The 15,311-nt window shown below is 41.8% G+C and overlaps 1 protein-coding gene across 4 annotated transcripts in view; it reads right to left on the minus strand.

Moving 5' to 3' along the window:
• Positions 1–7,819: 7,819 nt before the first annotated feature.
• SPAG1 (sperm associated antigen 1) overlaps positions 7,820–15,311 on the minus strand; it is a 45,151-nt gene continuing 37,659 nt past the window's right edge. For all 4 annotated transcript variants that reach the window (XM_055798737.1, XM_027777689.2, XM_027777690.2 and 1 more), the window contains 4 exons: positions 14,947–15,073; positions 11,540–11,704; positions 9,193–9,561; positions 7,820–9,061 (listed from right to left, as the gene is read on the minus strand). In XM_055798737.1, coding sequence (XP_055654712.1) covers positions 8,912–9,061; positions 9,193–9,561; positions 11,540–11,704; positions 14,947–15,073 — 811 coding nt within the window. In that variant the 3' untranslated portion in view covers positions 7,820–8,911. The remainder of the gene's footprint in view (positions 9,062–9,192; positions 9,562–11,539; positions 11,705–14,946; positions 15,074–15,311) is intronic.

Consider the following 15,311-nt stretch of genomic DNA (forward strand, 5'->3'; position numbering starts at 1 on the left):
CTTCTAGTGGTCCTTTGTTTAGTGTGCTATAAAAATGCGTATGTTCCCAGGAGGAGCGCGTTTCTCCTGTGAGGTGCTGACTGCTGTCATCTCCTGTTGCCTTTAAACATTTTTATTTTATTAGGTGTGCTTTGGAAGTTGAATACTCTGATACTTTGAAATACAAGATCTGAAGTTAGTTGTGTTTTGTACAAGACTTCACCCTGATTTCTTTTCATCTTACAGAAGAGCAATCTGAGCTGCCTTTGTGGCAGGCAGGACAGTAAATGATTTTCCGAGGGGATCCACCTCTGGCTGAAGCACGTGACTCTTCAAACAAAATTGTGCTATCTTGGCATGAGTGGACAGGCTGCAGCCAGATGGCTGAGCTAAACTCAAACCTCTGCTTTCTCCATCTGAAGTGACGCTCGTCTCAGCTCACACAGTCTGTATGAAGTTCATTCTGAAACACGGCAGATTGGCCAGAGTTTCTGGGTGGTAACTGGTGGTTTTTGCTTGGCTGAACTGCCTGTTCCTTTAGCTCACTTCCTTACCTGCATCGTGACAGGCCTGGGAAGTAAGAAACTGAAATGGGTTGGAACGCATTACAGAAGACGTAGCTGGATGTGCCTCATCCCAGACCCATAGGTAAGCGATATTTATATCTGAGTGAGTAACAAGAGGATAACTGTAATGCTGGGCAGACTCCAGAGCTACAATTGGAGCATTATTTATACAATCTCCAATGGCAGATGCTGAAAGAAAGAATAAGAAATCTGATGAGTGAAACAGCGTACCCTAGAAGTGGCAGCAAGGTGTACAGGCAATTTTTGCCATGTCATCAGGCACTCTGGAAGCAAATGCAGCCTCCCCGTATTGTAGGGGTGTTAGTGGGAACAGTTCCTTTTTGTGCTTTGCTGCTGGTTGGTTCCTTCCCCCAGCCTGAACGCTTTCTAAAAAATTTTAAAAATACATTGTTACTGAAGAGTAAATGCATTGAATTAAGATCAGCGTTAACTGAACAAAGCATTTACTGTTCATCATCTTACAACAGCAGTTTGTGAATTCTGATGTAATTTTTTCAGGCCTGTCTAGAAATGTCTGTTGTAGTCATGAACTGATGTGTTACCCGATTCTTTAGGGAGAAGCTGGAGAGAGGAATAAAACGTGAGACTTGGTGAGACAGTCGTGCTTCTGTCCCTGCACATGCAGTCCAGCTGGTGAACATCCTTCAAGGCCGCCTATTTCTAAACACGTAAGTTCAATTTCTGTGCAGTCTCGTACAACTACCTTCAATTAGTCCTCTGAAGCCAGACACCATAGCTCCATGGCATGCAGCAGAAGGTGAGCATCCGTAGCAACGAAGTTACTGCTGATGTCTCAGGCTTGAAAATGTGTGATTTGGCTTTATCCAGTACTTGTCTGAAATGATTGATACACGTGTCATTGCTAACTAACGCAATCGAACGCTTACAGCAGGGAATTGGGGGGTTGAAGACCTTTTTTGGTGAGTGTAAACCTAACTCTTAATTTCTCAGGGCCCCAGTTTTGCTATGCAGGAAACTGGAAATAGAGTTTACTCTTCTAAGTAAACTTTATCAAATAACACTATCGCTTTCAGTCGTTCTGAAATAATCTTTGTTAATTTTATATGCCACATCAAGAGGGAGCATTGAAATATGGGTAAGGGGTTTTTTGTACACTTTTGGGTAAGTTTTTAGCAGAAAGCTTTTACTGATTCATTTTCCAACATTTTTTTTTATTCAGAGGTAATTCTTCATGAGTGCTGTTGAGACTGCCTCACTAGTTTAATGCAGCACTGAGTATTGTTTTGAGTCTATAAAAAAGTAAGAGATACAACACTTCCTTTAACACACTAATGCAGCAGATGCTTCTCTTATTTGCAGATCTACCAGTGTAAGAATTCAATAAAGCAAAGTTTTTCTTTCACTGAAATAAACCACAGGAAGAATCAAGTTTACACCTGGCCTTCCGACATGGTAGTTGTTTTTTCAGAAATTTTCTTCATGGTTCCTGGCCAATTTGACTAATTTATGTCAGATTGTGAATCTCAAGAGGAAATTAATTTTAACATCTGTTCCATTAGAGAGTACTTGAGATAGTTACAAGTTTAAATAGATAAAAACTGTTATAAAAGCCTTCCTCCTGATGTTTTTGCGTATGCTTTTTGTAGTAAAGCATCTGGACTCGTACATCCCTTCCTTTCATTGAATCAATGTCACAAACTTGCGTGTGTGAGATGATTATGGATATGTAAACATTTTTTGACTGGCTTATGTCTCCCAGTCATTTTGATATGCAAATGCAAATTAATTTAAGTAGTTGCCTACTTAGTAATGCCATTGCTTTCATGGGTAATAATGGTTTACAAGGATAACTCAGGCAGATGGTTGAAAAATATTAACTGAGTTAATGAAAAAAATTATTTCCTAAAAAAAAGTTCACTTGATTTAGGTGTTTAGGGGAAAAATTTTTGTTGCTTCACTGAAAAAGAAACAGCAAAAAATGTCAAACCCGTAATACCAGGTCCTAGGCTATGAAAAGGTCTAGTTAAAATACATTCTTTTGTATTGAGGCCAGATTGTATCAGGAAGAGGGCAGAAAGGGTACTGAGCAGAAAAGAAGAAAGGTAATAAGGTTTAGAAAGGAAAGTTTGGATTTTTGGTTGGATTTGGTTGATTGCTGTTCATAGGATCATATATCAAGGATGTGAGACATACACTGAAGGTATAGACTGCAGATAGGTGAATGTGATGTCAAATGAAGAGCTTCCAGATCCCCCCCCCGGAAGGGACACGGTCTCGTGCTGTTCCACTTGCCTCTGAATGCTGCCTCTGCTGCCAAGGCTGCTGTCCCCCAAAGGAGGGAGCACCACGTGCCGCTCCTGCGCATGCAAGTCAGTAGCTGTAACGTTGCTCCAAAAATCCCCCTGACCAGCTTCCCTGAGAGGACCTCTCCCGGTCAGCTGCACGGGCAGAATGCAATGCCACCAGCTCTCCCGGTCAGCTGCACGGGCAGAATGCAATGCCACCAGCTCTCCCGGTCAGCTGCACGGGCAGAATGCAATGCCACCAGCTCTCCTGGCAACGGCCACTGCTGCCGGTAGTAGGCCAGGACAAGCCTGTGCCCTGTGCGTGCAAGAAGGCTGCAGCGCCGCGGGTCCTGCAGCACTGTCAGCATCCCCTCCTGCCAGCACCACCTTGTTACCGTGCGGAGGTGTGCAGAGGCTTAACAATGCTATCAAATGCTCTTGCCTTGAATTTGCAAAGTAACTTGTTCAGCTTCCTCTGCCCCGGGATGCGTTGGCATCTTCCCTTCTGTAGTTGTACAAAACAACAGCCGTAAAATACTTCCCTGGAGAGAAGCAAAAGAGGCCATACTTCTAGGGGTAGTTTATTGCCAGTGTTCTAGACAATGAGTGGTGTGACTTGTAGGCAGTCTCCTGGACCCCAAAGAGGAGAATTTGGCAAGTGTCTACCAGGTCACGCATAAGGTCTTGCAACATCCTTCCAAGCAGATGTGAAGTTTCCTGCAAGGTTTTGAATGCTGCCATAAAGAAACCATTGAGAAGGCGGAACAGCCTCTGTGGGGTTATGAAACCATCTTGTGAAGATATTAACTGGAAAAGATGCTGGGACAAGTCCTGGCCAGGACACATCGGTCCTTTTTACCCGAGCTGGAATTCAGTGCGCAGCAGCATTCCCCCTTTGGGCTGTGCTTGTAGAAAGGGTCCTCTGCCAGAGGAACTAGATTGTGTGGTGCATCCTGTGGCACTGAAGGGAACCCGTGGGGCTGTGCTGAAGGAGCTTCTGTGAGTGCCTGCCTCTAGACCTCCTCCTTGTCTCAGACAAAATGGGCTGGTTCAAATTCAGACAAGTTATTGCTAAAACAGAATAACACAGCAATCTGATGGACTTAATTAGATTGAAACAGGGGTATTTTAAAGTGCCTTTGGGTATTAGGGCAGCAATAGAGTTGTCTTTGAGGTTGTTTCAGAGTCAAGATCCAACTTGGGTGTCATAGTAAGAAAACACACACAGTTGTGTTTTCTGAGGAGCCAGGTTTTATATATATTTTTTATAGACCTGTGTGTGTGTGTGTATTGTATTTCTCTTTTCCACAAGGAAGCAAATAACGAGAAAGGACAGAGATTGCAACAACTTTTCAGAAAGAGTTTGTGATTTTTGTGATAGCTTTTCTGGCCTTGGTGGGGGGCTGCTGTGCAGGCACCCGGGGGTACAGGGAGGGATGCACCACAGCCGCAGGTGTAGAGACAGGTGCTCATTGGTGAGCGTGCCCAGCTGTGCGCTCCCGGCCCTGATGTCTGTGCTGGTCCCTACCCTCTGCTTCCAGAGCTGCTGGCCTTGCCTGCTGCAGGCTGCTCTTACCATGCAAAACTTGATGCTTCGTTTGTTTTTCCTTTTGTGTCACTTCTTGATTCCCCGAGTTTGGTTTCTGGCCCTTCTGGGTGACGAAGGCCCTGCTGCTGCTGCTGGAGGCCGGCTGGGGACAGGGATGAGCTGCAGAGATGCCAAGCTGAGAGCTGCAGTCCACCTAGGGCAGGAAAACACAGTGTTCAAGGTAGACAAAGTCTGTTTCTAGCTTTGCAGGGGGGCCGCCATGTGACCTTGTTCAGATTCACTTCTGCACAGAGAACCCGAGCTTCCACCTCCCAGCTCTCGTGACGCACAGGAAGCTGCAGTGGGGCAGCCACAGGCGGGGCTGGGCACTGCCTGGGTGTCAGGACAGCACCGAGCTGGCACTTCAGCGGCACGTGGGAACCCCAGAGGAGGGGGACTGTACGGCCGAGCAGATCCGTCCTGCCGCTCCTCAGCAGTGTCCTGTGTCAGAGAATGAGAGCGCTGCCAAGTGACGCAGACAAACAGACCTGTGTGCAAAGCTCCTGTGTGACACTTCTGGCCCCAGTGCCAGCTCCCAGCTGTTTCATGTAACTGCATGCTCCGTGGGAACCGTGGGTGTCCTGGTTTTGGCTGGGATAGAGTTAATTTTCTTCCTGGTGTAGTGCTGTATTCTGGATTTAGTATGAGAATAATGTTGATAACACTCTGGCGTTTTAGTTGTGGCTGAGTAGCGTTTATACTAACTCAAGGACTTCTCAGCTCCTCATGCCCTGCTGGCAAGAGGGCTGGAGGGGCACAAGAAATTGGGAGGGGACACAGCCAGGACAGGTGACCCCAACTAGCCAGAGGGATATTCCACACCATGTAGAATGCCATGGTCAGTATATAAACCAGGGGGACTTGGGTGGGGGGAAATCATTGCCCAGAGACTGGCTTGGCATCAGTCAGCAGATGCTGAGCAACTGTGTTGTGCCACAGACTTGTAGGGTTTTGTGGTGTTTCATTTCTCTCCTTGTTATCTCCCTTTTCATTCCAATTAGTAGTAGTAGTAGTATATTTTACTTCAATTATTAAACTGTTCTTATCTCAACCCACAGGCTGTTACCTTTTTCCCAGTTCTCTCCATCCTACCGGAGGTGGAAGGGGCAAGCAGCTGCGTGGTACTTAGGCGCTGGCTGGGGTTAAACCACAGCAGTGGGGCAGGTGAAAGAGGTGAAGTTCCTGGGAGCACAGCAGAGTAAGAGCGTCATCCCCTTGCCAGCCTCCAGGCTGATACCTGAAACGTGATCGAACTGCTGCACTGGGCTTCCCTTGGCATGTTTTGGATCAGGCAGCAGAGGGAACACGTATGCATCTGCCTGGCACAAAACCCAGCCTCCTTGTGTTTGAGCTTCATGCTGCTGCAAGCACGAACCTGCTGTTGCACCTCCCTCGTGTGCCAGGACAGGTAACTAGGTGGCTTTGGGATGTGACTGCCTCAGCACCTGCCTACACACCAGGTACTGGCAGAAATCATTTTGGTGGGCAAAACCAACAAGTGAAGACACAGCTCTCCTTTCACCAGGTCCTGCCAGTTTGACAAAAGGACTTACTGTTTACTGTCGTCACAATAAGGACATGAAACTCCACAACCACCTAGAGAGGTTGGGTTTAGGCACCAGACCAGTGCTGAGGGGGTTTATATGGCTCAAGCTACCCTTTCCTCATGGGCTGTGTGATCAAGATACTTCTATACACACCATTCTGTGCAGCGAGCGCTTTACCCCTCTATAATCCCTCAAGCTTACTAGCAAAACCACTCTCGTGTTGCTGAATTTATTTCCGAGGGTGGCATTTAGCAAGCAGCAACTGAGAAATAGCACAGGGCTGTAAGGAAATGACACCGGTGCCCTGCACTGGTGCAGCTGGAGGCTGCGGCTCACACTGAAACATGTTACATCCCAGTGGGCTGGTGAACAGTGCTGCACAGGCAGAGACCCAGAGAACGAGGGAGTACTTACCTGTAAGTGACATTTAATGCTCCTTCATCCAGCCACTGGGGTTTGATACCCCACTTCGAGTCCCAGCTGGCCGCCCTTTGTCCCATGGGTAGCTGCAGTGTGCGGGGACTGAGCAGTTACACCGACACAGGTCATAAATCCTGATTTACAAGTGGCAGAGGAGTCTTGTTCCCTGTTGGTCAAAAATACCTATTTTGTTTATTGTAACAAACAAGCCTGAATGCTTCCCTCTGCATGCTTCTGAAAGGCCTGGCAGCCAGAAAGAGTAGCCCTTTATTTGTGCAGCTGGATGACATAAAGCAGAGCAGGTTCTGATCAGCGGAAAAAACTTCCCACATAAGAGCAAAGAGTGTGGTTTGCCAGTAACTGGGTTCTCACCAGTTTCTGCTGCCTGCACCACTACGCAGGAAGGGTAAAAAAAACATGGTGGTGAGGCTGTGGCAGTAAATCAGCTCTTTGCCCAGCAAAGCAACTGTGCCAAGATGACATTCATCCCTCACAACACCTCATACTGTTGCCCTTTGGACAACTGCACCTCTTCAGCCTGGAGCTGGCATCTCCTAGAAATCTCAAAAATGTTTTGAAGGCATGAAAATACCATCAGTGCAAACTCCTGTTCCTCAGCATGGTCTGTTCCCCAGGCACTAACCTTCTGTTCTGTTACAAAAAGAAACTTGCTCTTCCTCCACGTGTGTGAAAAACAGGGATTTGTACCTGCGAGCAAATCTGTCACTGCGAGCCTTGTTAGCTTGCCTGTACAGTTACCTGTGCTGTGTTGGGGCTGGCCAGCTCACTGCCACTTTGGGACCACACTTCTCTCGGCTGTTCCTAATCACCTAACCAGTGCTCTCTTCCTGAAGCAGGCTTTTTGTATTGGTTTTGGTTTGTTTATGGTCTAGGTTTTGTGTGTGTTAATGCTCAGGTGCTGACTGAAAAGCCCGAGGGAGTAATACTGCGCTGTGGTTTGGCTTTCCCTGCCAGAAAGGTGGGTTATGCCATCTGAGAGCCTCCTGCCCTCTTCTAAAGTGGAAATGCTTCATTCTCAGAAGGATGTAAAAAGCAATTACCAATGAAACAAAACAGATCTCACACACACAGACACACACCCCACTCCCCCTTTTTGTCCACTCTTACTGAATCTGGGCACCTGTGTTTCCACCAAAGCCACACAGAAAGCCACCTGCTCAATAGTCTTGCTTTTGACTGGCAGAGCCGCTCAACCTGGTGACCAAGCAGAAGAGGCGATGCTTACGGAGGGCAGAGGGAGACTGAAGAGTGTGATAAATGCTGAGGGCAGAGCACAGACAGATTAAAAAGACAGTTTTTCAAAACAGGGGGACCCAAGGGCCTAGGCACGGCAGGGGCAGGCACTGCCCTGGGAAAGATAGTAACTCATAATCTACATGTCAGAATTGCATGTAGAACCAGAAAGGAGAATCCATAATTGTACTGCTCAAGAAAAAAAAAAAACCCACTTTATTTTTTTAATTAATATACACCTGAGAATATTTCATTAGAACAACATTCTTAATGATATTTCTGCAGTGCTAGCGAGTTTGATATACAGTTATATCACAAGTGCAAGGAAGGCAACAGGGTATTTGAAAAATTTAAACACTTCACCTTGATAACAAGGAGCTTTGTCAGAATCACATATAAAACACAAAGTACTGCCTGAAATAATAATTAAAAAAAACCCATACTTGTCCACCCCACGCTTGTTTTAGCTTTGTAACATGTCTGTAGACTGAAATAGCCGGTGTTTTAAATAATCTGATTGCAAAACTAAGAGTTAAACATTTTTATTAGTAGGTGCAGCCACTTGTCCTCCTCTTTACCACTGTCACTTCAAAAGCCATGCAAATCAGCAGTCCTTACACACACAGAGAAAAAAAAATAATTCTCTGTGCACTAAAAATTACTCGCTTGTTAATCATGTAAAAAAGATACCTATTTATTAAATTATTTTAATTCAAAGTGTTCCATGACAAGCTAATGTAATATTCCTTCACCTTTGTTGCTAAGCTGTATTGCACCAGAAATATTTGAATCTGTTTTGTATAGAACAGGGACAGTAATGAAACAGATAGCCTGCAGCAGTTAGTATCTGAGAAAGGTTAATACTTTCTGTAAACTTGTTTTAGCAAAGCTATTGCTAACTGACCCGTTTATCTTGAAGACACTTCTTTATCACAAGAACATACAACTCACACAATGATGTAACAAGTGATGACTAAAAAAAGTATTATCTATTGTACCATCAAGATATTTCGCATTAATTATATATACTGTAAAACGTTTTAATATATTCAATTAAAACAGTCTAAATAACATCACTTGCCAAATAACATGAACTCTGTTATGGAACGCAAAGACATGCATTAAATTCTAGGATTAAAAATGGATACAACTACAAGAAAAACAACGAGCAGCAAGTTTTAAATGTGCATATGCTGTCAAAACAAAATAAAATCCAACAGTCCACTTCAACCCATGCAAGTCTGCACAGTTCATACATCCACCTTATGAACATGAACGATATGCATGCAATCAACAAACTTTAACTTCTTGAAGTTCATAAACCTTTTTAAGGCGCTCAAGATCTTCCAGAGAGTACTGATTATTCTGGTTTTCTGCAAGTAAATCAAACAGTTTTTGAACCTGTTCTTTTTCGGTTTTGCTAAGAAGAGCCAGCATCACCTGAAAAAAACAGATTTTATAATTAGCACAAGCTGATTGAAAATCGTAGTACCTGACAGATACAAAATCAAGTGTTCCGTTTCCTGTAGGTTTCTGTGCAACTTAAATACACATTCAACCTAGGTTCTTACCTTAAATCTTTCCGCTTTGCTCAAGTAGAAAAGGTGCTGATATACAAGGCCAGGATCTTTCCCAACTACATAATATTCCAATGACTCGATAAAAATCAGAAAGATTTCTCCTTCAAGTTTGTTACTTAGCAGCACTGGCAATTTTTTTGGATCAGTAAGTGTTAAAAGATCTGCACAAGCAGCTTTATCCTTATTGGCATTCACTGCGTTTAAAATCTGACCAAAGTCGTAAGCATTAGATGGTTCAGAAATACACAGCTTCTCAGAGGGCTTCAGTGGCACACTCTTTTGAACTGCTTCTTTAGAAGTAACGCCATCAGTCACATCTTCTGATGTAGCCAGCTGTCCCTCTTCCTGTTCATCAGTCACCTTCACAAAGAAAATGGCAACAAATCGTTTTCATGTGGACATGTAGATAACCTGAAGCTTCATAAACTGCATGCATATATATATCCCTTAATAACATCATTAAATTAAAAGTTAGTATGTTACTCTTCGTAAAAGAAAGGCACCTATGTTCTTTTGCTATACTTCCCCCCCAGAACAGTAACTCTCTAATTCATCTTTAAAGGCTTGTGGTCAAAAGTATGTATTTTACACTTCCTTTCACTGCTTGGCCCTCCACTGTTGACAGGCAACTGAAGACCGCTGGCAGAAAGCCAAGGGGGACTGTACATATATTCTAGATGTGAAGTTGCAGAAATCAAGCAGAACTGAAGTCAAATCACCAGATATCCACGTTTCACTTTACTGCTGCGCCTTCAGAATCATACAGGTGTACAGCAGCTCTATCAGGTTGCTGGTTTGAGTCTTGCCGTGGAATGAGAAAGCTCAGCATGCTCTGACTGCCCAAATACCCACTTAACTTTTCCCAAATTTCCAGCCTGTATCAAGTTTCATGAATCAGTCGCTAGAAAATTAACCGTGGGTTCAAACTACATTTGCTAAAAGCTATTTCAAGCTACCACGAGTTGTGGAATTAGTATAAACTGACTAAAACTCACTGAACAGGGTCTCCTCAAAGGATGCCAAGTGTTTCAAAAAGTCTGAAGATATGGTGTCACATAGTACAGGGGAACTAGCTTAGTTCATTTGTAGAAAATACTGCATTGTGCTTATAGATATTCTCTGTTTTTCAACAATCCTTAGTATCAAGAGAGAAATCCTGACTGTCTTTTATATAATTATAGCTTGATTAAAATGGAGTAATGATGATAAATTCCAGCTTCTAATTTGCCTTACTTTTCTTTGCAGTCTGTTTTCATGGAACTACCTTGTACTACAGCAGTTAAGACAGGCTGTCTAAGGGGGCAGCTGTAATTACGACAGCAAACATAAATGCTTCCTGCCCCACCCCCAGAAAAATTACCACTGCCAGTAATGTAGTTAGCTGGCCCCTGAACAATGCAGTCACTTCCCAAACCTGCCCTAAACACTCTCCAGGTCCCTTTGTTTGTCACAGCTCTGAGCTTAACTAACGCTATACCCGACTCACACCAGTTACATAAAATCCCATGAACTCGTGACAGTGTGAAGTGTTTCAATAAAACACATTGTTTCTGTATTAATAACTGCAGTTTCCATTATGCCACTATTTCGAAATTATATTATCAAATTACAGTATCACTGTACAGACTGGGAACTATGTAATTTAAGTATATATTTTTAAATGAAAAGGGGAAAAAACCCCAAACATTCTTGAAAAATCAGCAAAGCTACAATCCAAAAATATCAGATGACTGAGAAAATCCTTTTACTGCCTAATTCTACCCAGAACTCTCAAGGCTAACATTTTGATCCATTACATAACACTACACCACACGTTTCTTTTATAAGATCCTAGAGATGTTTTACCCATACTCTTGCTCTTTAAAGGAGGATTTCACTCTTCAGAGCAGTAACTTTACTACTAGCGCCGAACAGCCAGCACGCCTGCTGACAATGAACCTTTGCCAGCACTGCCCCAGAGGATTCCTGAGTAGCACAGCCCTGAAAAGTAAACCTGCTATTTGTCAGCCATATTCTGTAAAACAGGTATTTCAAAGTCTAACCAATTTTTGTTTACAAAGAGCGTGTCCTCAACTGTAGTGCCATCTAAATGTACTTTCTCCATTTCTGCCGTGGTTCTGCATACACTTCAAAGCAGCCCACGCTTTACTATAGAACGTATATAGACACTGAACACGTCACATGCAAGAATCCCCCAGTAGATCCTCAAAATTACACAAAAAATACAACTCCACCCCCAAAAACCATAGAGCTATGAAGTGCAAAACAAAAACTTTAATATTATCTCTTCAAGTCTGTTGCTTCTGTAATGCCTGCTTTTAAAAATGAACAGGTATACCTCTTGTATGGTTATTTTCTTCCTTTGCTTTTGCTGATGGCCAGCTACAGTGCTGCTGTCAAGATTGAGCAGCTGGGTTACCTCCTCTAGTTCCTTTCTTGCTTCAAGAATGTTTGGATCTATTAGAAGCACTCTGTTGAAATCATCAACACTGGCTTGATAATTCTGTAAGTAGAAGGGAATATAATTTTTTCATAAGCACACCACTAGAAAAATAAATTTGAACTACCATACTGTCCTTTAGAATTAAAAAAAATAAAAATGCTAGGATCTTTACAGTAAAGTAGACAAAAATAATCCAAATACAGCCAGTGCAATTTCATTAGAGGGAAACAAGGAAACTGAGGGTGAGTTTGACTTCATATTTTGCAACTAAATATTTCTATATTAAATATGTAATATGACATAATTTATTCTGAGAAACATATTCCCTGTATCAAAGAATTGATTATTGAACATTGCTGCTTTCAAGCATAATTGCTTACAGTTTAACACTTCTTCAAGATTAATATAATGTGTGTCCATCAACAGTTTGCATACTTGCTTTGCCAATAAAAGAGTTAATTAAGCTTAAATTAAAAATACACCTAATCTTCCTGTACTTCAATCCAACAGTCCATTTCTTACAGTTTGAGAAGGGAAATTTTTGGTAATACTTCAGAAGATTGCGATTATGTTACGAACTCTGGGATTAACAGGATTAGAAGGACAAATGCAGCGACAGAGTGGCATTAGGACACAGTTCCTCCATCATCAGTCTTGTCATTTGTTTCATGTTTTTATTTCAAATTTTGACATTAGAAATTATGAGGTTTTTAGACTAAATTTTCTGGAGACAAAAGTTAATAGTATCAATTCTGAGGAAGACTGGAATATCACATGGAAAAATCAAGACACCTTGAGGGATGGAGCATCAAAAATAAGAATGAAATGTAGCAGTAAACAGTAAAAGACCATGCAGATAGTAAAAGGTCAACATGATCTCTCTGTGCGAGGGACCTAATATTTCTTCTGTTCCCAAGCACTATCATAAGGTTAGTGATAATGACTCTTAAGTCATGCATATCATCATGAAAAAATTCCTCATTTTCCAGCTGAGGTACTTCTTCAGCATTTCAACTGTAATAAAAACATTAGTGTATAAGTCACTCATATTCTTTTTGCTACACGGTGTTTTGTTCAATACTGATGACCAGTATTCAAGGTGCAGACATTGCAGCAAGTCTGTAAGTGAACTGAAGTCTACTCTATCATGAAAGAAGTGTAAGAGAACTAGAATTATTTAGCCTTAGCAAATGAATGCAGAAAGGGGGCAGATTGCTTCCATCAGAAAACAGCTTCTGATTAAGCTAAACCATCTGAATTACAGATGTGAAGATTCACAACTACAGGAAAAAAGATTCTGAAAACAATCACAAGGGTCAGCAAACAACTAACCCTTCTGGATTTAACTGCAGCCTGCCAGACTTCTCAACAAAAATCATGCAAGGTGGTTGTATGCAAAGCAAGAGACCGGACTATCAGCTGTAGGAGATGCAGTCTGAAGTCCTGTGTCCTATGTTACAGGCCTAATTCATCACACAAGCACAACCTTTTTACTGATCTTCCCTTAACTGCATCTCAGTAAATCTATTTAAAAAAACCCTCATTTACTTAATTAAATTCCACTGCAGCTTTTGTGGTTAAGTATCTGGATATTTATACACAAATAACACTTCCCAGCTTAGTTAGGTCTGCCAAACTACATGCTTTTAGCTCTTGAAATTTTTCATTACGGTCATCTGTCAGCCTCCAATGACTTTTGTTGCTTTTTCTGGTTTTATGAATCACTCACATCCCTGGAATTAGCAATAGTGAAGGCATTAAATCCAATGACAACAAAACATTTTGGGAGTCCCCAGGTCAGACTGGTCTGAAGGAATCTATGAACAGTGTGTTTCAGGTTATGTTTTCGATAATACAAAAATAGTATTTTTTTTCTAGGGTATTAAAAAAAGCAGAGTTATTTCTCCAATTCTTTACATTCTTCACTAGTATGTAATCTCCCTTTTTTGGTAGAATCACTTTGCTCATGTTTTTACTCATTTTTTATCAGCTTCAACAATGTAAGGTTACAAATTATTAATACCAGGTAGCTTGGTACAGTTACAGAAAAGATTTTACATAAAATTAAGACACTTCACCTTTGAAAATTAATCAAAGCAAACTTTCAAAATTTCATAGCTCCTGTAACAGAGGAACAAATTTATCACGAACAAAAGATCCCGTGGTTCCTGCTACTTGCATCTGGAATTATAACACGGAATGAGAGCAGGCTAGCACACTACCAAGCACAAACACATTGTCCTCAGGCAATCTGTTAGCTGAGACACAATCAGGTAGTTTTTTGTTAAAGGCATCAAACATAATGGAGGTCTGAGGTAACTATTCATTTGATGGACACTTGCTCAAACTTGGTGGACGGTTGGAGTTATTGCCTCCAGTTACAAAGAGCAACATGGGAGAAAACACTTAAGATGCTTGTTTAAAGACACCTGTAAAATGTAATACAAAGTAGGTAACAGCTGCCATCATGAGCCAACAGAAGTGAGAAGCTGATGACTTAACACCAGGTAAAAGCTGACAGGCAGAGTAAGGATTGCTGTGAAAGTGTAGGGGCCAACTGGTATCACTGAAGAAGGGGAGCCAACAGGATGGAACATGATGATTTGTAGTTTTATAGAGATTTGTAGTCACAATCAAGATGGATATAAGCAATGTTAAGTCTGCATTTATGACAATCGGGTAAAAGGATACTCAAAAAACTGTGCGTAAGATGAGCACAATACAGTCACCACCACCCACTGTGTAGATGGAAAGGAAAAGGTTGAGTACGGGCACTGTTCAAAGAGTGAGAAAGTAGATTACTGGCAAAGGTTTGTAACAGAAGGAAGAGGGAGAAAATGAAGATAATTAAACCCCTGGCTCAATATGACAAGCACTCAAATATGAGCAGATGCCAAAAGACGGCCTGCAATTTCAGTCTGGACAGATGAAGACCAACTTGGAGAGAATCCATTTATCATCAGCAAAGGTATAATAAACACCTTGACAGAAAAAACAGACCAGGGTACCCAGAAGAATATTAGAACATTAGAACAGAAACTTGCTTAACCTATCTCCAGTCAAGCCTCATTTATTACAATATTTTTGTATTTTCTCAAATTATTACAAGTCAACATGCAGGTTTTTATGTTGCAAAAGTATTTATACAATATTTTATGTGTGCCTAATGCTCTACAAAATAGTAAATCATCAGCACTGCATACTTTGTATTCACTCATCGACTGCAACTACCTGATTGCCTTTGAAGAGGATAAGCGAGTTTAGAAGTGCTTAAGAATACCTGCTATGTTCTTTTTCCTCACCTGTAATCCTTTGTACGCTAGTGCTCTTCTATAAAAAGCTTTAATATTAGAATCTTCTATCTGAAGAACATGATCACAATCCTGCTTAGCCTCTTCATATTTATACAGTTTCAAGTAACAGAGAGCTCTAACACAGAAAAACAGAATACACTGCAATATAAGTAAATTCTACAGTACTGTAGTGCCAACAGCATCTGACTTATAAATGTTAACTACAATACTTCACACAATTCAGTCTCAATGTGGTATTTTTTAAAGTACATCAAAACCAGTAAGTATTAATGACATCACTGGATGGATTTAAAGAGGGCCAATTCCTGCAATAAAAGTCAAAAATCACATATGACTAGTGCTCGAAGTAAGGC

Source organism: Falco peregrinus, chromosome 3 (genome assembly GCF_023634155.1).
Source record: "Falco peregrinus isolate bFalPer1 chromosome 3, bFalPer1.pri, whole genome shotgun sequence".
Classification (NCBI taxonomy): domain Eukaryota; kingdom Metazoa; phylum Chordata; class Aves; order Falconiformes; family Falconidae; genus Falco; species Falco peregrinus.